The sequence below is a fragment of the Giraffa tippelskirchi genome, chromosome 12 (assembly GCF_054371585.1).
Source record: "Giraffa tippelskirchi isolate mGirTip1 chromosome 12, T2T-mGirTip1v1.2.pri, whole genome shotgun sequence".
NCBI classification, from domain to species: Eukaryota; Metazoa; Chordata; class Mammalia; order Artiodactyla; family Giraffidae; genus Giraffa; species Giraffa tippelskirchi.
Window position 1 is genome coordinate 9,221,688 of NC_137286.1, and position 18,354 is coordinate 9,240,041.

At 51.7% G+C, this 18,354-nt stretch overlaps 1 protein-coding gene across 1 annotated transcript in view; it reads right to left on the minus strand.

Annotated features, from left to right (window-relative positions):
- Positions 1-16,840, minus strand: part of TUNAR (transmembrane neural differentiation associated intracellular calcium regulator) — a 54,877-nt gene extending 38,037 nt beyond the window's left edge. Inside the window, exon 1 of the mRNA XM_081548111.1 lies at positions 16,603-16,840. Coding sequence (XP_081404237.1) covers positions 16,603-16,614 — 12 coding nt within the window. The 5' untranslated portion in view covers positions 16,615-16,840. The remainder of the gene's footprint in view (positions 1-16,602) is intronic.
- Positions 16,841-18,354: the final 1,514 nt, after the last annotated feature.

Genomic DNA, 18,354 nt, shown 5'->3' on the forward strand with positions numbered 1-18,354 from the left:
TCCTAACACAGAAGCCAGAGGACTCTCCAGGAGTATGTGCCAAGTCAACCTGAGAAGGGGGCAGATGAGATCCCCCTTGGGCCAGAGATAAGTGACTACTCACAGAAACTTCTGGTTGAAGACATGGTCCACTAGGGACCCCGCCACCCAAGCAGTCTCTCAGAAGATGGATTGTATTTTGTTCCCCCAAAAGATACAGTTCAACAAAACAAGTTCAAGTCCTGACCACCAGTACCTCTGACCTTATTTGGGTCTCTGGAGATGTACTCAGGTTAGGATGAGCCCATCCTGGACTGTTGTTGCTTAGTCACTGAGTCGTGTCCCACTCTTTGCGACCCCATGGGCTGTAGCCCACCAGGCTCTTCTGGGCACGGGATTCTCCAATCAAAAATACTGGAGCAGGTTGCCATTTCCTTCTCCAGGGGATCTTCCCGACCCAGGGATCGAACCTGCATCTCCTGCATTGGCAGGCGGATTCTTTACCACTTGAGCCACCAGGGAAGCCCCTATATTGGTTAGGATGGGTTTAAATCCAATGCCTGGTGTCATTATAAGAGAAAAGAGAACATTTGGTACAGAGACACACGGTACATAGGGAGCACGTCATGGGACGGAGGCAGACACCGGATTGATGCAGCTATAAGCCAAACAGCACCAAGGATTGCCAGCAACCACAAGAAACCTGGAAGAGGCAAAGGCAAGGTTTTTCCCTAAAATCTTCAAAGGGAGTGTGGCCCGGCTGACACCTTGATTTCAGACTTCTGGCCTCTAGAATGCATTTCTGCTATTTTAAGCCATCTAGTTTGTGTTATTGTTACTACAACCCAGGAAACTAAGCACTCAGCAAGGACATGGGACAAAGGAGCAGCCAGATCCAAAAGCCCCGCCCTCGTGCAGGTGCTGTGCACAATCACAGGGCCGTGAACATGGCAGAAAGTCATCCACGGGGTAAGACCTGGCAGTACAGAGACCCTGGTCCACTTTCCTGCTCCACCCGTGTGACCCTCTGGGCATGCTCCCAAGGCAGTCTGAGCCTTTTTCGTCATCTGTCATTTCAGGCCATTAAGCTCCACCCATCCACCCACAGAGCTGCAAAATTCAACCGGGCCCGAGATGGGCTTTGTGAACAAAATGACTGTATGAATTACAAGACTCTCATGGAAGAGCTATGACATATAAAAAGCAGAGACATCACCTCGTTGACAAAGGTCCATATAGTCAAAGCTATGGTTTTTCCGGTAGTCATGTACGGATGTGAGAGTTGGACCATAAAGAAAGCTGAGTGCCGAAGAATTGATGCTTTCAAAATGTGGTGCTAGAGAAGACTCTTGAGAGTCCCTCGGACAGTAAGGAGATCAAACCAGCCAATCCTAAAGGAAATAAACCCTGAATATGCAATGAAAAGACTGATGCTGAAGCTGAAGCTCCAATACTTTAGCCACCTGATGCGAAGAGCTGACTCACTGGAAAAGACCCTGATGCTGCAAAAGGTTGAGGGCAGGAGGAGAAGGGACAGACAGAGGATGAGACAGTTGGATGGCATCACCGACTCAATGGACATGAGCTCGAGCAACCTCCAGGAGCTAGTGAAGGACAGGGAAGCCTGGAGTGCTGCAGTCCATGGGGTCGCAAAAGAGTCGGGCACACCTTAGCGACAGAACAGTAACAACAACGTGGAAGAAAGTGGAAGCTGTTCTAAAAGCCAGTGGTTTTCTCCAGGAAGGGAATTAACGTTCAAAGTCGAGGTTGCTCTCAAGGCTGCCCTCTAGGGAAGTAAACCTTAGTATAGCTCCCTCGCTAGAATGCATTTTCAAAAATCAGTTGACTCATTTGAGTGTCTCTGCATACTGAACACATTTGCTCTATTTAAAAGTGTTTTCCAGCAAGGATTTCTCATTTGCAAATGTTGCTTCCACCTCCCCGTGATCAATCGGGCTGTCCTTCTAAATCACAGACTGGTTGGTGTCACATTTGTGCACCCCGCGCTGGGCTGGCTCTGACTCTCATGGTTCTCCATGCTCTCCCAGACCTGTGTCCACATTCCTGCATCCATCCCCCACCTGGGGAACATCTTTCCTTCCTCGGGCCAATGCTTCCTTCTCATCCTTCAAGGGTTGACTAAGTAAACACCTGTTTGGGGAGATTTCCAGGGTAGCTCAGTTAGTCTCTGAGTAGCGTGTTCATTGTGCTAGTTCACCCACACAACACGCTTGCCTCTGTTATAGATGGGACCGTCACCCTCACCCAAAAAGACCCTTTTTAAGGAGTCAATACCTAGAATCAAATCTCACTCCTTTTCGTGCCATCTGTGCCACTCTGGACAAGGCTTTGAGCTTCATTTTCTCCATCACACAAGGTGGAGGCAATAACAGTGACTATGGGAGGCTTGGAATTAAATAGTGCATGTCAGGCTCTGAGCCCAGTGCCAGCACATGTCACTATCATTAAGTGGTCTCTGAGGCTTCCCTGGTAGCTGATTGATAAAGAATCTGCCTGCAATGCAGGAGACGCAAGTTTGATCCCTGGGTTGGAAAGAACTCCTAGAGAAAGGAATGGCAAACCACTCTAGTATTCTTGCCTGGAGAGTTCCATGGACAAAAGAGATTGGCAGGTCCATGGGGTCGTAAAGAGTCAGACACAACCGAGTGACTAACACTTTCATTTTTTTCACTTTCAAGTGACCTCTACAGGCTCCTTAATGTCCGTGGGTCCCCAGTGTGAGTCCACAGACCAGATAAGGGGGCCCCACAGGCATTAAGGAGACTGAGAGCTTAGCTGTCTTTGGCAAAATGAAAAAAAAAAGAACACTGCATGTTGATTGGCTAATTAATTAGATTTAATTAAGTGAATTAATGAAAAATAAATACTCTTTGGAAATTCCAATAGTAGAGTCTTTCTATTTTTTTCCTTAGTATTCATCAAGTGATGATGGTAACAGAGAGCGTATCAGAATTGGCAATCTCATGCTGATTCCTTGATTAAACAAATTTCCCCACCTGTGGACATCAAAAGGCTGGCAACTGCAACCCTAAACCATGAAATGGGGAAGTTAAACTTCCCCTCTGCAGGCGCTTCCTGGGGAACCATCCCAGCTACATGTAAGGACAGTCAGCTCTCCCCACCACGTGACTCCAGCGGCCCAGTCACAGGTGCTTGGACCAGAAGCCTCCTACCCCGAAGCCAGGCCACTCAGCTTCTCTCCTGGGAATCTAGGCCCCCAAGGAGAGGGAGCGAGTTGTGAGATCATGTTGGTACAGGGCTGAGGCTACCATCTGGGGATGACCACTACTGAGCCATAAGCTCAGAGGAACAGAAGAGAAAGCCAGAGTTAAGAGACGGGAGTAGGAGGGAGGTGCCAGATGGTGAGACCCCAGGCTCCCGACAGGGGGAAGGGAGACGTCCTGATAGCTGATGATTTTCCTGTGACTGTTTCTCCTTTGTGAAGCCAGACTTCACTTCTTGTTTCGGTCTCCATGACATGCCGATTCCTTATCCACAATCTCCTAGGGCTTATAATAATTCATGTGTTGATTATTCTGTCTTTCCACCCCTCTGGGTTCCAAGAGGGCAGACACTGGGTGAGTCCTATTGGGACAGAGCAGCTGCTGAATGAGAAGTTTCTGGGTGGATGGAAGGATAATTATAAGCCTGTTTGGGGTGGGGGCGGGGGTGTCTGATTCCTGCCACCCCATGTGCCAATCAAGATGCAGGACTTCCCCGGGAACAGCCCTGAGAGAAGTCATCTCTCTGCCCTGTTACCTCTCTAAATCTTCCAGGAAAACAAGAAGTGAGAAAGCCAGAACCCAGAACCAGACAGGGTGACTGCTCGTGGGCTTATGGGGAAGAAGCCCCTGCCTAAGTCCCTTCTCACAAGGAAGGTCCATCCCCAATGAAGGACCAAGTGAAAGAGGCGGCCCAGAGTCATCGGAAACGTTCTGTTCTCAGTCCTGGTTCCAGCCTAGAGGATGTAAGACAAGAACCTAGGGCATCATGGTCCAAGGGAGGAGAATGGCCTGCAGAGCGGGGACCAGAATCAACTGGGAGGAGAAGAGAGAGGGAGATTCATGGAGGGATGGGAGGGTGGGGGTCGGGAGAGAAAGGAGGCAGGGAGGGAAGTGCACGCAGGCCTGACTTCTCCATGAGATGCAGTGAGCACAAGGCTTGGGACCCATGAACACGTTTCCATCTCTTTTCAAGTGAGAAGGAAAAAAAATGCACTTTGTACTTAGAAGAAAATGTTACAATATATAATATAAGAGTATTCCTCGTGACATTAATTCAATCATGAGATAACAACTTTTAATACTTTTTGAGGCAGAAAGGCCCATGGAGGCAAAAGGGACAGTGAAAATGAGCAGGAGGCCGGGGTGCAGGGGAGGGAGGTGAGGGGACAAAAGAGGCGGTGAGGAGGGGTGATGACACGTGGTCTGCACCAACGCCTCGCTGACCCAACGAGCAGACATCAGACTCTTAGCAGCTTTGTGTGCTTCTTCAGGGAAGATGCCTAGAAGGCAGACAGGAGGGTGCAGGGCTTTAGGGAGCTCCAGTTTCCCGCAGAGCAAGGTGGTCAGTGTTTGTAAATGTCAGTGGACTGACCAGATGTGCTCAGGGTCCGATTGCCTGAGTCACACCACACTCGGCCGCCAACCACAGATCACCACCTGTACAAGCCACCCAAGCTCTCCGCAGTGGCTTTAAACGTGTCCCAAATTCCTCAACGTAATTCCCTGCAACAGGGGCCCTGATGTGGACAGCCTTAGTGATTTGCTTCTAAGGGACAGCTTATGCCAGAAGTGATGCTGTGTGAGTTCCAAGACCATAAAAGGGAGATACAGACAGCGCTCCCACCTCTCAGAGCCCTCCTGGGGCATGCGCACTGGAGCCCTGAGCCGCAGTGTAGGAAGTCCCAGCTGGCCTGGCCTGCCTTGCTGGACAGACCATGTGGAGAGACTGCCCAGAGATCCAAGGAGCCTCAGCTGTGCCAGCCCCCTCCCCCACACCCCCAGGCTGTGTGCATCCTCCTGGCCCAGTGCCATGCATGGAAGTGAGGAAGTTTCTGGATGATTCCAGCCATAGCCACAGCCTGACTGCAATCTTACATGAGGCCTTCAGCAAGAACCATCTAGCTGAGTCAAGGCAGCCCCTAGACTGCTGAGCAAAAATCAAGGATGCCTAGTGTTTAAAAAGCCACTATTTGGAGGTGTTTTATAGGCAGCAATCTCTAAGCCTTAGTTTCCCTATCTGTAAAATGGGAATGAGAAAAGTAACAGCTTTCTTGAGCTGCTGCTCAGATTAAATAGTCCATGGAAAGACATTTAGCACAGTCTCTACCCAGACTAAGCACCTAGTATGTACAAGCTATGATTATCATTGTTATTACAACCATTGTACGGAAGAGAAACAGGGCTTGAAAAGACTAAAGTGAACTGTACACACAGTGACTTAGATGCTGCATGGTTTGACTCTGAAAACATGTTCAGCTAAAACACGCATGCCCCCTGGAAGAGGCTGTGACAGTAACCAAAATCGCATTGATGGGACTTCCCTGGTGGTTCAATGGTGAAGAATCCACCTGCCAATGCAGGGGACACGGGTTCCATTCCTGATCCAGGAAGATTCCACATGCCATGGGACAACTAAGCCTGTGCCCCACAACCACTGAGCCACACTCCTAAAGCCTGTGGTCTGCAACAGAAGAAGCCACACTAGTGAGAAGCCTGAGCACCACAACTAGAGAATCGCCCCCACTCGCCACAACTAGAGAAAGCCCGCGTGTAGCAGTAAAGACCCAGCGCAGCCATAAATAACTAAGTCAATAAAGTTTTGTAAAAGGCACTTTAAAAAAAATCTCATTGAAGAACTGCAGTTCCCATCTGGGAGGGGCTAGGTCCTTGACCAGAAACGCAGAAGAACTAAAGTCAGACACTCAGAACATCTTCAAAATAATCACCCTGCCTATCTGCATGGTACTCAGACATTTTCCAAAACATTTAGCCTCCCTCCACAAGAGAATAATATTTTTTAGCTCTGCTCTCTTCTTTCGTTAAAAATAAGTATAAATAAGGCAGTGAAACCTGTGAAACTTGCCAGCAGGTAGATTACTTCTGTCCCAGACTGCCATAACACACGGGCCTCCCAAGATTATTTATCTAAAACATTCATTCAAACAAGTTTGGGGGTAATAACCTGGGAAAGTTTGCAAACAATTCCTTCACGTTCCTGAGGGCTGTGATGGATGCATTTTATGAACGGGAACTGTACTTATATATCTGCCTAACAAAGCCTTGAAGGTTTTACTGTTGTGAAGTCAGCCGGCAGTACTGCCATCCATCAGCTCTCACACATTTGGGAGCACCTACTTGATAAGGCGAAACACAGCCGGGAGAGCCAGGTTGCTACATAAGCTCAACAAACAAGTCCCTTTCCACACAGTACCCCTCACTCAGCCCCTAAGAGGCCTGGAGTCACTCCAACGCTAAGCAAACTCTGTCCATGGTGCTGGACACGCAGGAACAGAGACACCGATGGGGATACCAAGGGTGCTTTGGGCTAAACTTGGGTACATCCGAGGAACTTGGAGAATCTGGGCAGCAGGCTTTCCTGGATGACTGATGGGGCTTTTCCAGATACCCCAAGCTCCAAACAGACCGCAGCCTCAGTGCTACGCATGCCCAGATCCTAAGAAGCATTTTAATTTGCTCTGATACCATTCTCTCAAGTCACATATCCACACAAGCTGCAGAAATGCAATGAACCACAGAAGGGCCAGAGATCTAGGGGGTCACTCCCAGCCCCCTCCAACTGGGGCTGCCCAGAACCCTGACTCTGGGCCTGGCTTCCAAGAAGAAAGGCAAAGGAACAAGGAGAAGGCCACATCCTTTGTGACTGGTTGGGGGCAAAGCAGTGAGAGTACAAACTGTCCATTTCCAAGTGGACTTGTGCCAACCCTGGGCACTGGCCAACTTCAAAGATCATGACCGGCTCCAGACTGATTTGATGCCCTGCTGGGCTCCAGTCCCACTGTGTGACCTTGGGCCAGTTGCTTCACCTCTCTGGGCCTCTATTTCTTGACCTACAAATGGGGCCTTTGAGACGGTGGAGCCGCGTCCCTTCCCCAGCCCAAATTCCCGGACAGTGAGCTCGCCAGTGGACAGCAGTTCTTCAAACTGCCCATGATGCTCTGCCCTTGGCATGATCTGGCAGTCGGCCTGCCCTAGGGAAGGCTCTTTTTCCAGGCCCAAACTCCCCAAAAACAGCTAAGAATTTGCCCGCTGGCCTATAGGACACACTCTGTATTTCCCTATTCTCTTAGCAACAAGAGGGTGGAAGATAGAAGTGGCATAACCACAACCACTAGTAACCCTGGGACCCCCTGCCTTGTGCCCACCCCACTGGCTCTGCATAAGTCATCCATCCTGCCAATGATGCCGATTTCAAGGCTAACGATTAGAAGGGTACGGGCTTGGGTTCCTGACACTGACCCTCTTCCCATGCACCGAGTCTGTTGCTGGGGGGAGCTCAGGGAGGCCGGCCGGCAAACACACGCTCTGGATTCTCTCGGCTGTGGATGTAGGTCTGGGAGCATCGTTTTTAGGCCAGGAGCAGCCTGAATGCGCTTGCAGAGGCGCAGGGAGACCCACGGCTCAGTGAATCAGGCTGGGACACTGCCCGCTCCATTTCCTGTTGGCCGGAGGCCACGATGGCTGGGCAGCGAGTGCCGCAGCCAGCGGCTACCTCGCTCTCCCTTGGAGTCCGGCAGGGTCGGTGGAGCTGGGGTCTGGGCAGTGGGGCCAGACTGTATCTATCCCTCAGTAGATACAGGGAAGTAGCAGGGTGCAGGTCACACACAGTCACGCTCATCCAGACAGTCACGCTCACCCCGCAGAGACAATGTCTTCTTTTTATACATGTGTGTTCTACACACCTTCACTATAATATAGACTTTATAAAGGGTGCATGAAACAGGATCACCAGATATCTTGTTATACATCTGTGTGTTCTACACCCCTTCACTGTAATATAGACTTTATAAAGGGAGTGTGAGACAGGATCACCAGCTGTCTTGTTAAAAGCCACACCCTCGTTCAAGCACTTCCCGAGGCTCCCATCACCTGTGAGACCCGGTCTTCCAGACACACCCCCACAGGGATGGGACTGACTCACCTGTGCTCCCGCAGCCCAATGCTACAGCCTCGCACCACCTGCTCATCTACCTGCAACGGCCCAGCCTCTGCACCTTTGCTCTCCTCTTCCCTCCTGCCTGGAATGCCTCTGGCCTTCGTCTTTGCTTGACAAATCACTACTTGTCTCTCAAGACTCATGACAAATGCCCCCCACCTTTCCCCTTCTAAACCCACCTCTGCCTTCTCAGGGCACATCAACCACTCTAATTAGCTATAGGGAGTCACATGTTTCCCCAACTCTCTCTGAGTCCGCTGAAGACAAAGAGCATCTTGTCTGTCTCCATCCCCACACCATCCTCCCTGATGGGCTCTTAGTGACGGCCCGGTCCATGTGTCCACTGCAGGAACGTGCAAGATGGATGCTAAGAGTGAACATGCTTCCTTCCACAAGATTCAAGGAAAAGCACCTACCGTGGGCAGGACACAGAAGGGTCTGAGGTTTACATGGCCTTTTTCAAGCGATATACTGCCAGGCAGCCTGGCTTCAAGGGACCCTGAATTAACGTGGTGTGTTGACCCATCTAAGATCATCTTTTTATCTTCCATCTCTATACCAGGTTACGCACTCAGCTCTGCTTGGAGACAAATCTTACGAAGTGGTCCATCTCTCCCTCCTACTCAGAACACAATATTTCTGAGTGTGGTTTTGTTCACACAGGTCCCAAGAAAACCACTCTGATAAACCTTCCACTTCTTCCTCAGTGGAAGATGGAGGCCGGAGGACTCCTGCCCAGGCCTCACTGTTCCATCTGCTCGAAAGCAAGAGCCAAAGACAGAGACAAAACCAAGCAGACCTCAGAGCCACCGTGTCTCCCATGTATGGGGGTCCTGCTTGGACATAGCTGGTGCTCTGGGCATGTTTCTGGAAGGAAGAGAAGGAGGGACAGCAGGCCACCCTGGGATTAACTGTGGCTGAAGAAACATCTCACCCAGTGGAACAAATGGACTCAGGGTCTTCCTAGCTCTGCAAGAGAACTCCAGACCCACTTCGATGATGCCATCCGGTGATGAATCACCCTGTAATACGGTGCTCTGAGTTAAAGGGCTGCTCCTAAAACAATGCGTCCGTGGAGGAGGACCTGGAAGCTTAGACTGGCCCTGTGAGCGTGACAGTGTCACCTGGATAAGGTTTCAAAGCTGTGGGGGTATGGAGCATGGCAGTGCATCAGGGCCGCTCCCCACCCGCTGAGTGCCCTTCCTCTCCAGCCCCCGGGTCCCATGGGCTCCTGGAGAGTGACAGGGCTGTCAGGCAGCTGTGGGGGTTTTAGGAACAGCACGGAAGCTGGTGTGTGGCTGGAAGGGGAGAAGCAAGGAAAGATGGCAGGCGGCGGTGCACGCAGGGCCAGGTTGTGCAGGGCCCTGGAGACCGCCCCTGTCAATGCTCTCGGGGACACTGGCGGGCTCCGAACAGAGAAGACCGTGATCCTCTGGAAGGCTCCCTCCGGGGGCCGCTGGAAAGCAAACTGTCGAGGGTGGCTGCGGAGCAGAAAGAAAGGTTCCGAGAGAGATGAGAGTGGCCGGGGTGGAGGTGAAGAGACAGGTCAGCATGAGTCAGGCGCCAGATTATAGGTGGTTCGGGGCAGGAAGGGGCATAAGTGATCAACCACCTGCAAGATCCAGGGGTTCTCACCTGCTTATTGCTCCTGAGATAAGAATTACTGGGAGGGTGCTAAAAATACAGGTTCTGGGCCCCCACCCTCTGAGGTTCTGACTCAGCAGGTTCACAACAAGGCCCATGAATCTGTATTTTAGTAAGCTCCCCAGATGCTTTCATGGAAGTGGCCCCTGTATCCCACTTGGGAAAAACCCTGCATTATGACTCAGTCCTTGAACCTGAGAGCCAGGGGAGGGTCAGAATGGGATGGAGGCTTGTCCCCAGTTGCCCAGGTGAGACGAGATGGGGAGCTGGGCTGACAAGCAGGCCCCCTGACTCCCAGGCTGGGCCCCTCCTCACTGGCCTCCTTGCTCTGCTGCAGATTTGGAAAAGACCCTGAAGGGCAGGGGTGTCCTCCCAGGCCTACAGGACAGGAGCCATGCACAGATATTCTGCAGCTATCCATCATCTACCACTCTGTCCCCAATGCCCAGCAGTGCCTAGAACAGAGGTGGTGTACAACAGATTTTTGTTCAGCCATTGATGATCAACACCCGTCCAATGGGAGAATGATGGGGGCGGATCTGAGTGATCAAGCAGGACCAGAGAGGCACACAAGATGGAAGAGATGGCACCACTTCTGGACAGATGGACAGAGCAGCTCTCCAACTCCACAGGGATGTCCTGGAGCAGGCCAAGGACAACCAGCCCGCTTGGAGAAGCAACCTCAGCATCTACAGAGATTTCTGGACCCATGTTATCTTGGTAAAACTGTGAAAAACCTCAGCCTTCCCTTATAGTGAACAAGTGTATCCTTCCACTCCTGCCTTCCAGATGGAGAACACAGGCTTCCATGTCTACTTTTAGAGTTTAACACTGCAAAGCCAGGCTAACTCTCTTAGAAGTTTTCATTACAGCCCTCTCACCAAGTTAACAGGAACATGTGCTCATAAACTGTTTTCGGTTTAGGAATGACGCTCTCAAGGCACATTCACTTTATTTAAAAAGAGAAGACTTGTCAATATTGATCATTAAAAGATGGTGACTGTCATTATCATCCATCTTCTGAATTAAAAGAAGTCAAGAATCTTTCAATGGGAAAGGAGGTTCATGTCAAGGCCAATGTTATTTGCATGGTTTATCTGTGGCAGAACAAGACAGTCTTGGTCAGGCTCCCAGACCATATTAGCACACACAGGCTCAAAAGCTGGGATGATGGAAAAACAGGAAGCCCTGGGCATTCTTTATGTGTGCTTCTGCTTGGAGGTGCTAAATGAGGCATACAGAGTGGCTCATCACAGTTTATTAAGAAACTGAAGCAAGTGAGAATACACAGACCCTCCCAAACACCCTATCTGACCTGTGATTCTGGTTTCAACGATGCTGAGTACAGAAGCATTCAGCCTCGCAAATACTAAGACAAGTCCTCGAAGTCTACCAGGAGGGTTTGCAAAGCTGCAGGCTTTTTAACCCCATGTAAGATTTCATTTACACTTGTCACAAGCCACATACGAAGATGGAATGAGACATCTAGAATTCTTTAGTAAATTTATTCTGTGATTCTCGATGCTGGAAATGGATGTTAAATCATTTCTACTTACTGGGCCCCAAAAAACTGTTCATAGGAATCACCAATCAGAGGCCAGGGACTTTACTGCCTTCTTGCCTCACCCCGCAAAGCCTCTGTACGGCCACTTTTGCATTCTCTATCACTGAATAACCATAGGTACTAAAAATCTGGCCCAGAACTGAAGCTACCAGGAATCTGTTCACTCAAGGTTTGGGTGCAAAAGGTAAAAACTCTATGGGGACAAGCCATGTAATTTCTAGTTCACCAAATCAAAAAACCTGTGCTGGCTGCTAAGATATTTTGGTACTTTACCAATGACAGATGAATCACAATTGAGTTTTTCAACTCATTCTGTCTTTTTCTCATTAATCACCTATCACAAAACTCGAAGCTCTTGGCATATAAGCCATTTAGGAATCCAGAGGAGATGGAGGGAGAGTCCTTTTTGTTAAGACATCACTTGCTCTGATGCGGGCAAGGCCAGAATCAGTGCTGGAAGGAATTTAAACTGCTGGTGAAGATAGTCAGCTTGAGTATCATTGCTAGAATGTAAGGACAGGTGATTTCAATGAGCTCCCTTTAGCGTCTGTAAACTTGTCCGTTGCAGACGGGATGGATTCTGGAATTTCCTGCCCTGGGTATGGATGACACTCTTCCAGATCTGTGGAGCTATCAGCAAAGACCGCAGCTGCTACACTGACGTGGGTGGACTTCTGCAGGCTCCACCAAGTCTCTGCTATGACTGCATCTCTATTCCGGGGCTTGAAAAGTTCTTGAAACTGACATTCCCTCCTCCAAGTCCTGGAAATTCTTAAGAGCTGGAGGTGGACGTTTAAGTTCCTGTATATGTTCCTCCTACTTCCTTCTCTCCTTTGTTGTCTGGGGGAGGATTAACCTGTGTGGCATCCTGGAACCGAAGTCATACTCATTTCGGAAGCTTCTGTTACATAACTTTTAGTCCGTGTCCCTTTTTGTGAGGTGCAGGCTGGCAATGCCTTTCAAAATATCCCACGTGTCAGCCTGTGATCGCTCCCCACGGAACCCAGGGTGACATGAGACCTACGGAGCTATTTTAGCTTCCTCCGAAGAACCACCACCTCTAACCTTTATAGGGTAATACTTGATTTATTTCTAATTATCCTTCGAATCTAATACATTTGACAGAGTTCAAAGAAATCCAACGTCTTGAATGCCGAAGTCTTTCAAGAACTAGATAGCTCCCCACCACCACCCATGTTACCTACATCAGAGCTACATGCTCTCTCTCTGTGCCATGGTGCTATTTAGAAATTCAACAAGGACACAATTTGCTTTCCAGACACACTGCAGCACCCGTGGAAATGAAGTCTGAGGGTCAAGGGTGGGGCGGGGGGGGTGTTTTCAACCCCAGCACTTGAAATCGTGCTTTCTTCTGCCATTCCATAAGTGTGTGACCCTGAGTGCCACACAACAGCTCTCTGAGTTCGGACTCTGCATCTAGAACAGGGGTTCATAAGATCTACTCTGCAGCAGAGTCGGGAGGATTAAATGTGTAAAGACTGGTGGTTCCTTTCTTCCACCCTCTATCTGACAACAATTGCAGCTTCGCTAGGATTGCTGACCTCTGACCGCAGACTGCTTAAGTGTGACAAGCCAGCCTGCCCAGGGAACCCAGCAAACACACCACTGCCAAATCGACGAACTTCTCACCATTGCTCAGCTTCAGCTGAATTCGAGGCTCTAATTAAAGTAGTTCCATTTTCAAAACAACTGCAAACAGTAATTACACACTTCCCCTCCTACCTTCCAGGAACAGCCTAAAAAGACTACGGAGAAACCTCCACAGCCCCTGGACCTCAGGCTATACAGTTAGACATGACAGTTCTCCTACTCCATGGACCCAAATTACGTAAGGGCTCCTGCGGCTCCTGGCACAGGGACCCTAGAGAGGGTCCCGGCTCAGCCCTCTCAGATGTGGGCCGAGACTCCACCCCGCAAGGCACCCTGATGGGGAAACCTGGCATCACTGTTTTTGAGATGACAAGTTGTTTCATCACATATTCAGGGTAGCGTTCCCCCTTAGGATAATCAATATGATTTTTTATAATGACCCGTTCTTTACTGTTTATACGGATGTTTAATAGGAAACGTTATGTAACCTTAAAGCACAGAGCATTCTGGAGCTATTAATAACCAGCTGCATCTAGTTCCGAGGACTCTTCGGGCTTAGAATTGGAGAGGACCCTCTGGCACTAATATACACACATGCCCAGGGACACAAAGACACATAAACATACAAGCTCACGGCACAGGTGTAAATGAAGACCCCAAGAATGGGGATGACTTGTCCAAGGTCACAAAGCCAACTAACACCAGAGTCAAAAATAATTCCCGGGTCTCCTGGCCTCTGGAAGATGTTTCTTTTCTCTACACCCCTCATAGGTACCTGTGTACACCCTTAACCCTGTACAAGTACCACAGTGTCCAAACTGGGTTCTCACAATGCAGGGGCTAGTCAGCCCCGATCAAGAGTTCCTGGTCTAAACACTACAGTCAGAAATGGGACACTCACAAGGAAACATCTTGTTGTCATTCATTTGTGATAAGACCCCTCCTGCTCTCTCAACAGACACATGAAGCACTGAAATATATCTGAACATGAGGCCATTATAGGTGTGGTGTGGAAGAGGTCCGCTTTAGAGATCTTCCAGAAAAGAAATGGGTTGAAGACAAACCAGAATTGAAACTGGAGATTTTGTTCTCAATCGCACACTTTCCCACCAGGAAGGTTAAAAAAAAAAAAGAGCAAAAAAATAAAGAGAGAACTGATGAATTAAAAACTATAGATGAGGAACAAGGGCAACATTTTCCTGTGGAACTCGGCTTTGGGTAGCAACAGCATGATATATGACATAAAGACTGCTCTCTCATAATTACATTATCGTTTTCAATAGTAACTTCATGAAAATTGTTTCTCTGCATTCATTTTTATTCAAACCCTCACCCGTTAGACATGAGGCGCTAAAACACACAATGTTGGGAGATTAATATGCCCTCACAAGACGCATTACTTGCCATTCACAGACCCTGCGAGCTTGTCAAAAATAAAAGCTTTGCTCTGGTTCTGTGAATAACAAACAGTCATAAAACCCACAGGGAGCTTAGTTTCTGGCAAAAAAGGTGGGACATGCCCGCTTCATTGGAGATTCAGTAACACTTTAAAAGGTCCATTAATCCAGATCTTTAAAAGACCTATGACAACTCCATTAAGGGCCCATAGGTCAAGTTGATGAATTTAGTGTAATCAACGGGCAAAGACTAAGTCAGGGTCTAAACAGCCTTGTGGCCCATTTCATGTGACAAACCCTCTGAATACCTGCTGAGGCAAGCTCCACCATTCGCTAATACAATCAGCAAACAGTGCAGAGAAGAGCGTCTAAAAATCACTTTATTTTCTGGCATTACTGGGTTAGTCGAAGAAGGTTTTACCTTGCAACTATGATGGATTCCTTCCGGAAACAACAGGCAGGCTCACCAGTTGGCCACTTTCAAGCCGGCTGGACATCCAGTCAATGTGCTGTATTTCATCAGTTCTCAGAGATCAATGTCATCTCTCCAAATGCAATGCCTAACCTGCCCCATAACCCCAATCTGGCACCTTGGGACGTCTGACAGCCATCACACTTTAGCCCAATAAATAATCCACTAAAGCACGGCCCAGGCTTCACCTCCTTTGGATGCAACCTGAATTTTGCAGCTCCCTCGGGCACCATGTCCTCCTCTTGGAGATCAACAACCTATTCAGTGTGGAGCTATCGGTCTAAACGTACGTGTCTGACCAGCTCACACCCCCCAGCTCTGGCCTGTGACCCACTCTTCTCCCGCTTGAAGAAGCGTTTCACTGGAAGGGGTCTGAGGGCTCATCCAGTGTGACTCTTGGCATTTTACTATCAGGGAAACCAATGGCCCTTCCCTGCCCTGATACCAATACCATCCAAGTCCTGTAGACAACCAAGTCCAACACTTGCTGACTCGACCGATTAAACAAACCACTCAGGTCAGGACCAAACAACTCTGTGCGGCTTCCCCCTTGAGGGCTGATCTAAGTGCACTAAGCAGACAGTTAAGAGCAGCAAAACCAGAGAGCTGGGAGCAAGCAAAGTCTTCCTATCTCCATGAAAACCCCCTCTCCTTTTCTTCTGGATTGAGCTATGGGAAGTTCTGCTGACAAGGAAGGTTGGCAAACGTGAGCCAAGATGAAATTTCCAACAGGGCTGACTCCTACACAGTGGCCATCTGGTATCAGCCTGTTAAGTAATCATCTCCAAGACTTACACAACCAGGGGCAAGAGCCTTGATGAGCCCTCACCCTTTAGAAAGGTTCAGGACTCAGTTCCGAGGCCAAGCAGGTGCTAGGCACACGCAGCGCAGAAGAGGCACACAGGAGGATCCCAATGCCCACCTTTGTCTCCTTTAAGAGGTCTGGGAGAAAGAGAATAAAAGAAAGAGAGTACCCAGGGGAACATCTCTTCCTCGCACCTGAACAGAAGTGGCCAAGTACTTACAGTTCACATTAAGGCTGAGCAGTTGCATGACGGAAGGAGGGATGAAAACATACATGCCACCAGCGATTTATGTCATCCGAGCAGACACTCATCAGCACAAGTATTTTCACACAGGCGCAGCAACTCCAGACAAAAGCAGGTAGTAGGAGAACGGGGACAGGTGTGTTTGTTACAAAGGGATCAGCTCTTGAGGGAGCAGGGGAAAGAGCTCCCTGGTTGCCAATCTGTGGTCTCCCTGGTTTGCACTTCCTGGCCTTGTGACCTTGATTAAGTCATCAACCTCCCTGGGCCTCAGTTTCCTCATCTGAGCCAGAGAAGAAGGGGAACCCACTTCCTCGGATGGTTTGGAGGCTCCCTACCCTGCATAGCCTGGACACCCTTTTCCAGGTCACTATATATGAGTCGTCTCCTTCCTACAAATGATGAGACTGAACCCAGGTTGCCTATGTCATTATCTCAACCAAACAGGTCTCCTGCCTGCTTGTCAAGCCCGCATCCACCTCCCTGATGGCCCAGGGAGGCACCAGGTCTCAAGGTAGCCCGGCAGTGTTCGGCCTCCAGGCAGGGCTTGGGGAATGGGGGAATACAGGGGTTCAATCGGAAGCGCCGCGGGCAGGCTCTGGGTGAGTGGGGGCCGGGCAGGGGCTCAGAGGCAGCCTCCGGGGTCCATGGCAAAGGGGCTTTGTTGTGGTGGCGGAGGGCCTGGCTTACCGAGCAGCGCATCCGGAGGCGGACGAGGGGGCGCGCGGGGCACGCAGAAGAGCCACAGCCCGGCTGGAGCCCGGGGCGCCCGAGCCGGAGGAAAGCGAAGAGGAGGAGGAGGAGGAGGAAGACGAGGTGGAGAACCAGGAGGCGGCCGCCGGATCCCGCCTCATTCTCCCGGGCACCGCCGATCCGCTGGCCGCCGCCGGCTGGGGCTGGCCGCCGGGCGCCGGACCCCGTGCGAGCGGCTCATGTCCCCGTCCGCCGCTGGCAAGGTGTGTGCGCAGCCGGGTTGTCTCCGGGCGGCGCCCCGGGGCTCCTCATGCCCCGCGCGGGGCTCGGCAGGAGGACCTCGGGGAGGCGGTGCGGAGGGAAAGAGAGGAAGAGAAAGCGTGAGTGCGCGCAGAGCTGCGCCCCGCGGGCTCCGGGGGCGGCGGGCGCCCGGCAGGACCGCGCCGCCCCACCCACCGCGCCGCTGCGCCCGGCTCTGCGCGCCCGCCCGGTGGGACACGGAGCCCCAGAAACTTTAGCACATGGCCGGTCCGGCGGACGTTCCCCCTCACCCCCTCCATCCCGCTTCCCCGGCCCCGGCCCCCGAGAGCGGCTTACCGGCGACGACGGCGATCGCGGCCGCGGGGCGCCCACCCTGCCGCGAGCGGAGCTGTGCGCACCGGCTGGGAAGGAGGGAAGGGCTGGCTGGAGGCGTCGGGGTCCCTGCAGGGGAGGGGCACCTCGGCGGCGACGGGCCGCGCGGGTTTAAGGCAGCTGGGGAGACGGGCGGCGTGCCAGCCCGGGTCCGTAGGCCCGGATGCGGGAGGGCCCGTGCGCCCCCCGCCCCGCGGCGCCGCTGCTGACGACGCGCGCGCGGGTTTCCCCGGCCCGGGGTCTGCGGAGCCAGCCCCCGTTACTTAGCGACTCGCTCCGGGGAGCCCATGCTGACGCGCGCGACTAGCGGGGCTGCGGCAACCGAGCGGAGGGGAGGGGAGAGGAGGGGAGGGGAGCTGGATGAAGGGGAGCGGGGAGGGCGGGTGGCCGCGGCCGGAGCTCCTCCCTCCGCCTCGCTTTCTGCGCTGGGGAGGGGGCCCCGGGGAAGGCGTCCGCCAGCCCCCGGCCTGGCGGATGCCGAGTGGGGTGGGGCCCGCCCCGAGCGGCGGCGGATGCGGAGGGGGCCGCCGCGGATATGCGCCTCCTCGTCGCTAGGGCTGCAGCAGCAGGTGGCGGCGACGTGGCCCGTGGAGACCCGGCGCCCTCAGGAGCGCGGACATGGGCCGGGCCGGGCCGGGCACGCGAGGAGTGTGGCAGTGGGCGCGTGGATGTGTGCGACACACTCCCACCCACGTGGCATACTTGGGGACCTGGGGACGCGGGCGGGGGAGGAGCCTCCTCCTTCCTCTGGTCTCTGTCTCCCTCCTTCCTGGGTTTTTGCTCCGACGCTGCGCTGTCTCTTCCTCTCGGAAGCCCAGGTCGCTCAGCTCGCTGCTCTGAGCTCCTCCTTCCTTATCGCCCAACAGATGACCTGGGATGTTGGATATCGGGAGTTCGAACCAATCCAGGTGTTGGCAGCTCCCCACCCTGCCCCCTCCCTGTATCCAGTTGCCCACATTGGGGGCAGGCCCTTTAATCTGACTCGGGGTACCTTCCTATTTTGAGATGGGGCCCCTCCAATTGCCTGCATTATGCGGAAGTGTCCTAAATTACTTCCCATCTTCTGCAATATAGTGTTCCTCCCCAGACCCAGTAGCTAGGACGGCGGAGCCTGGT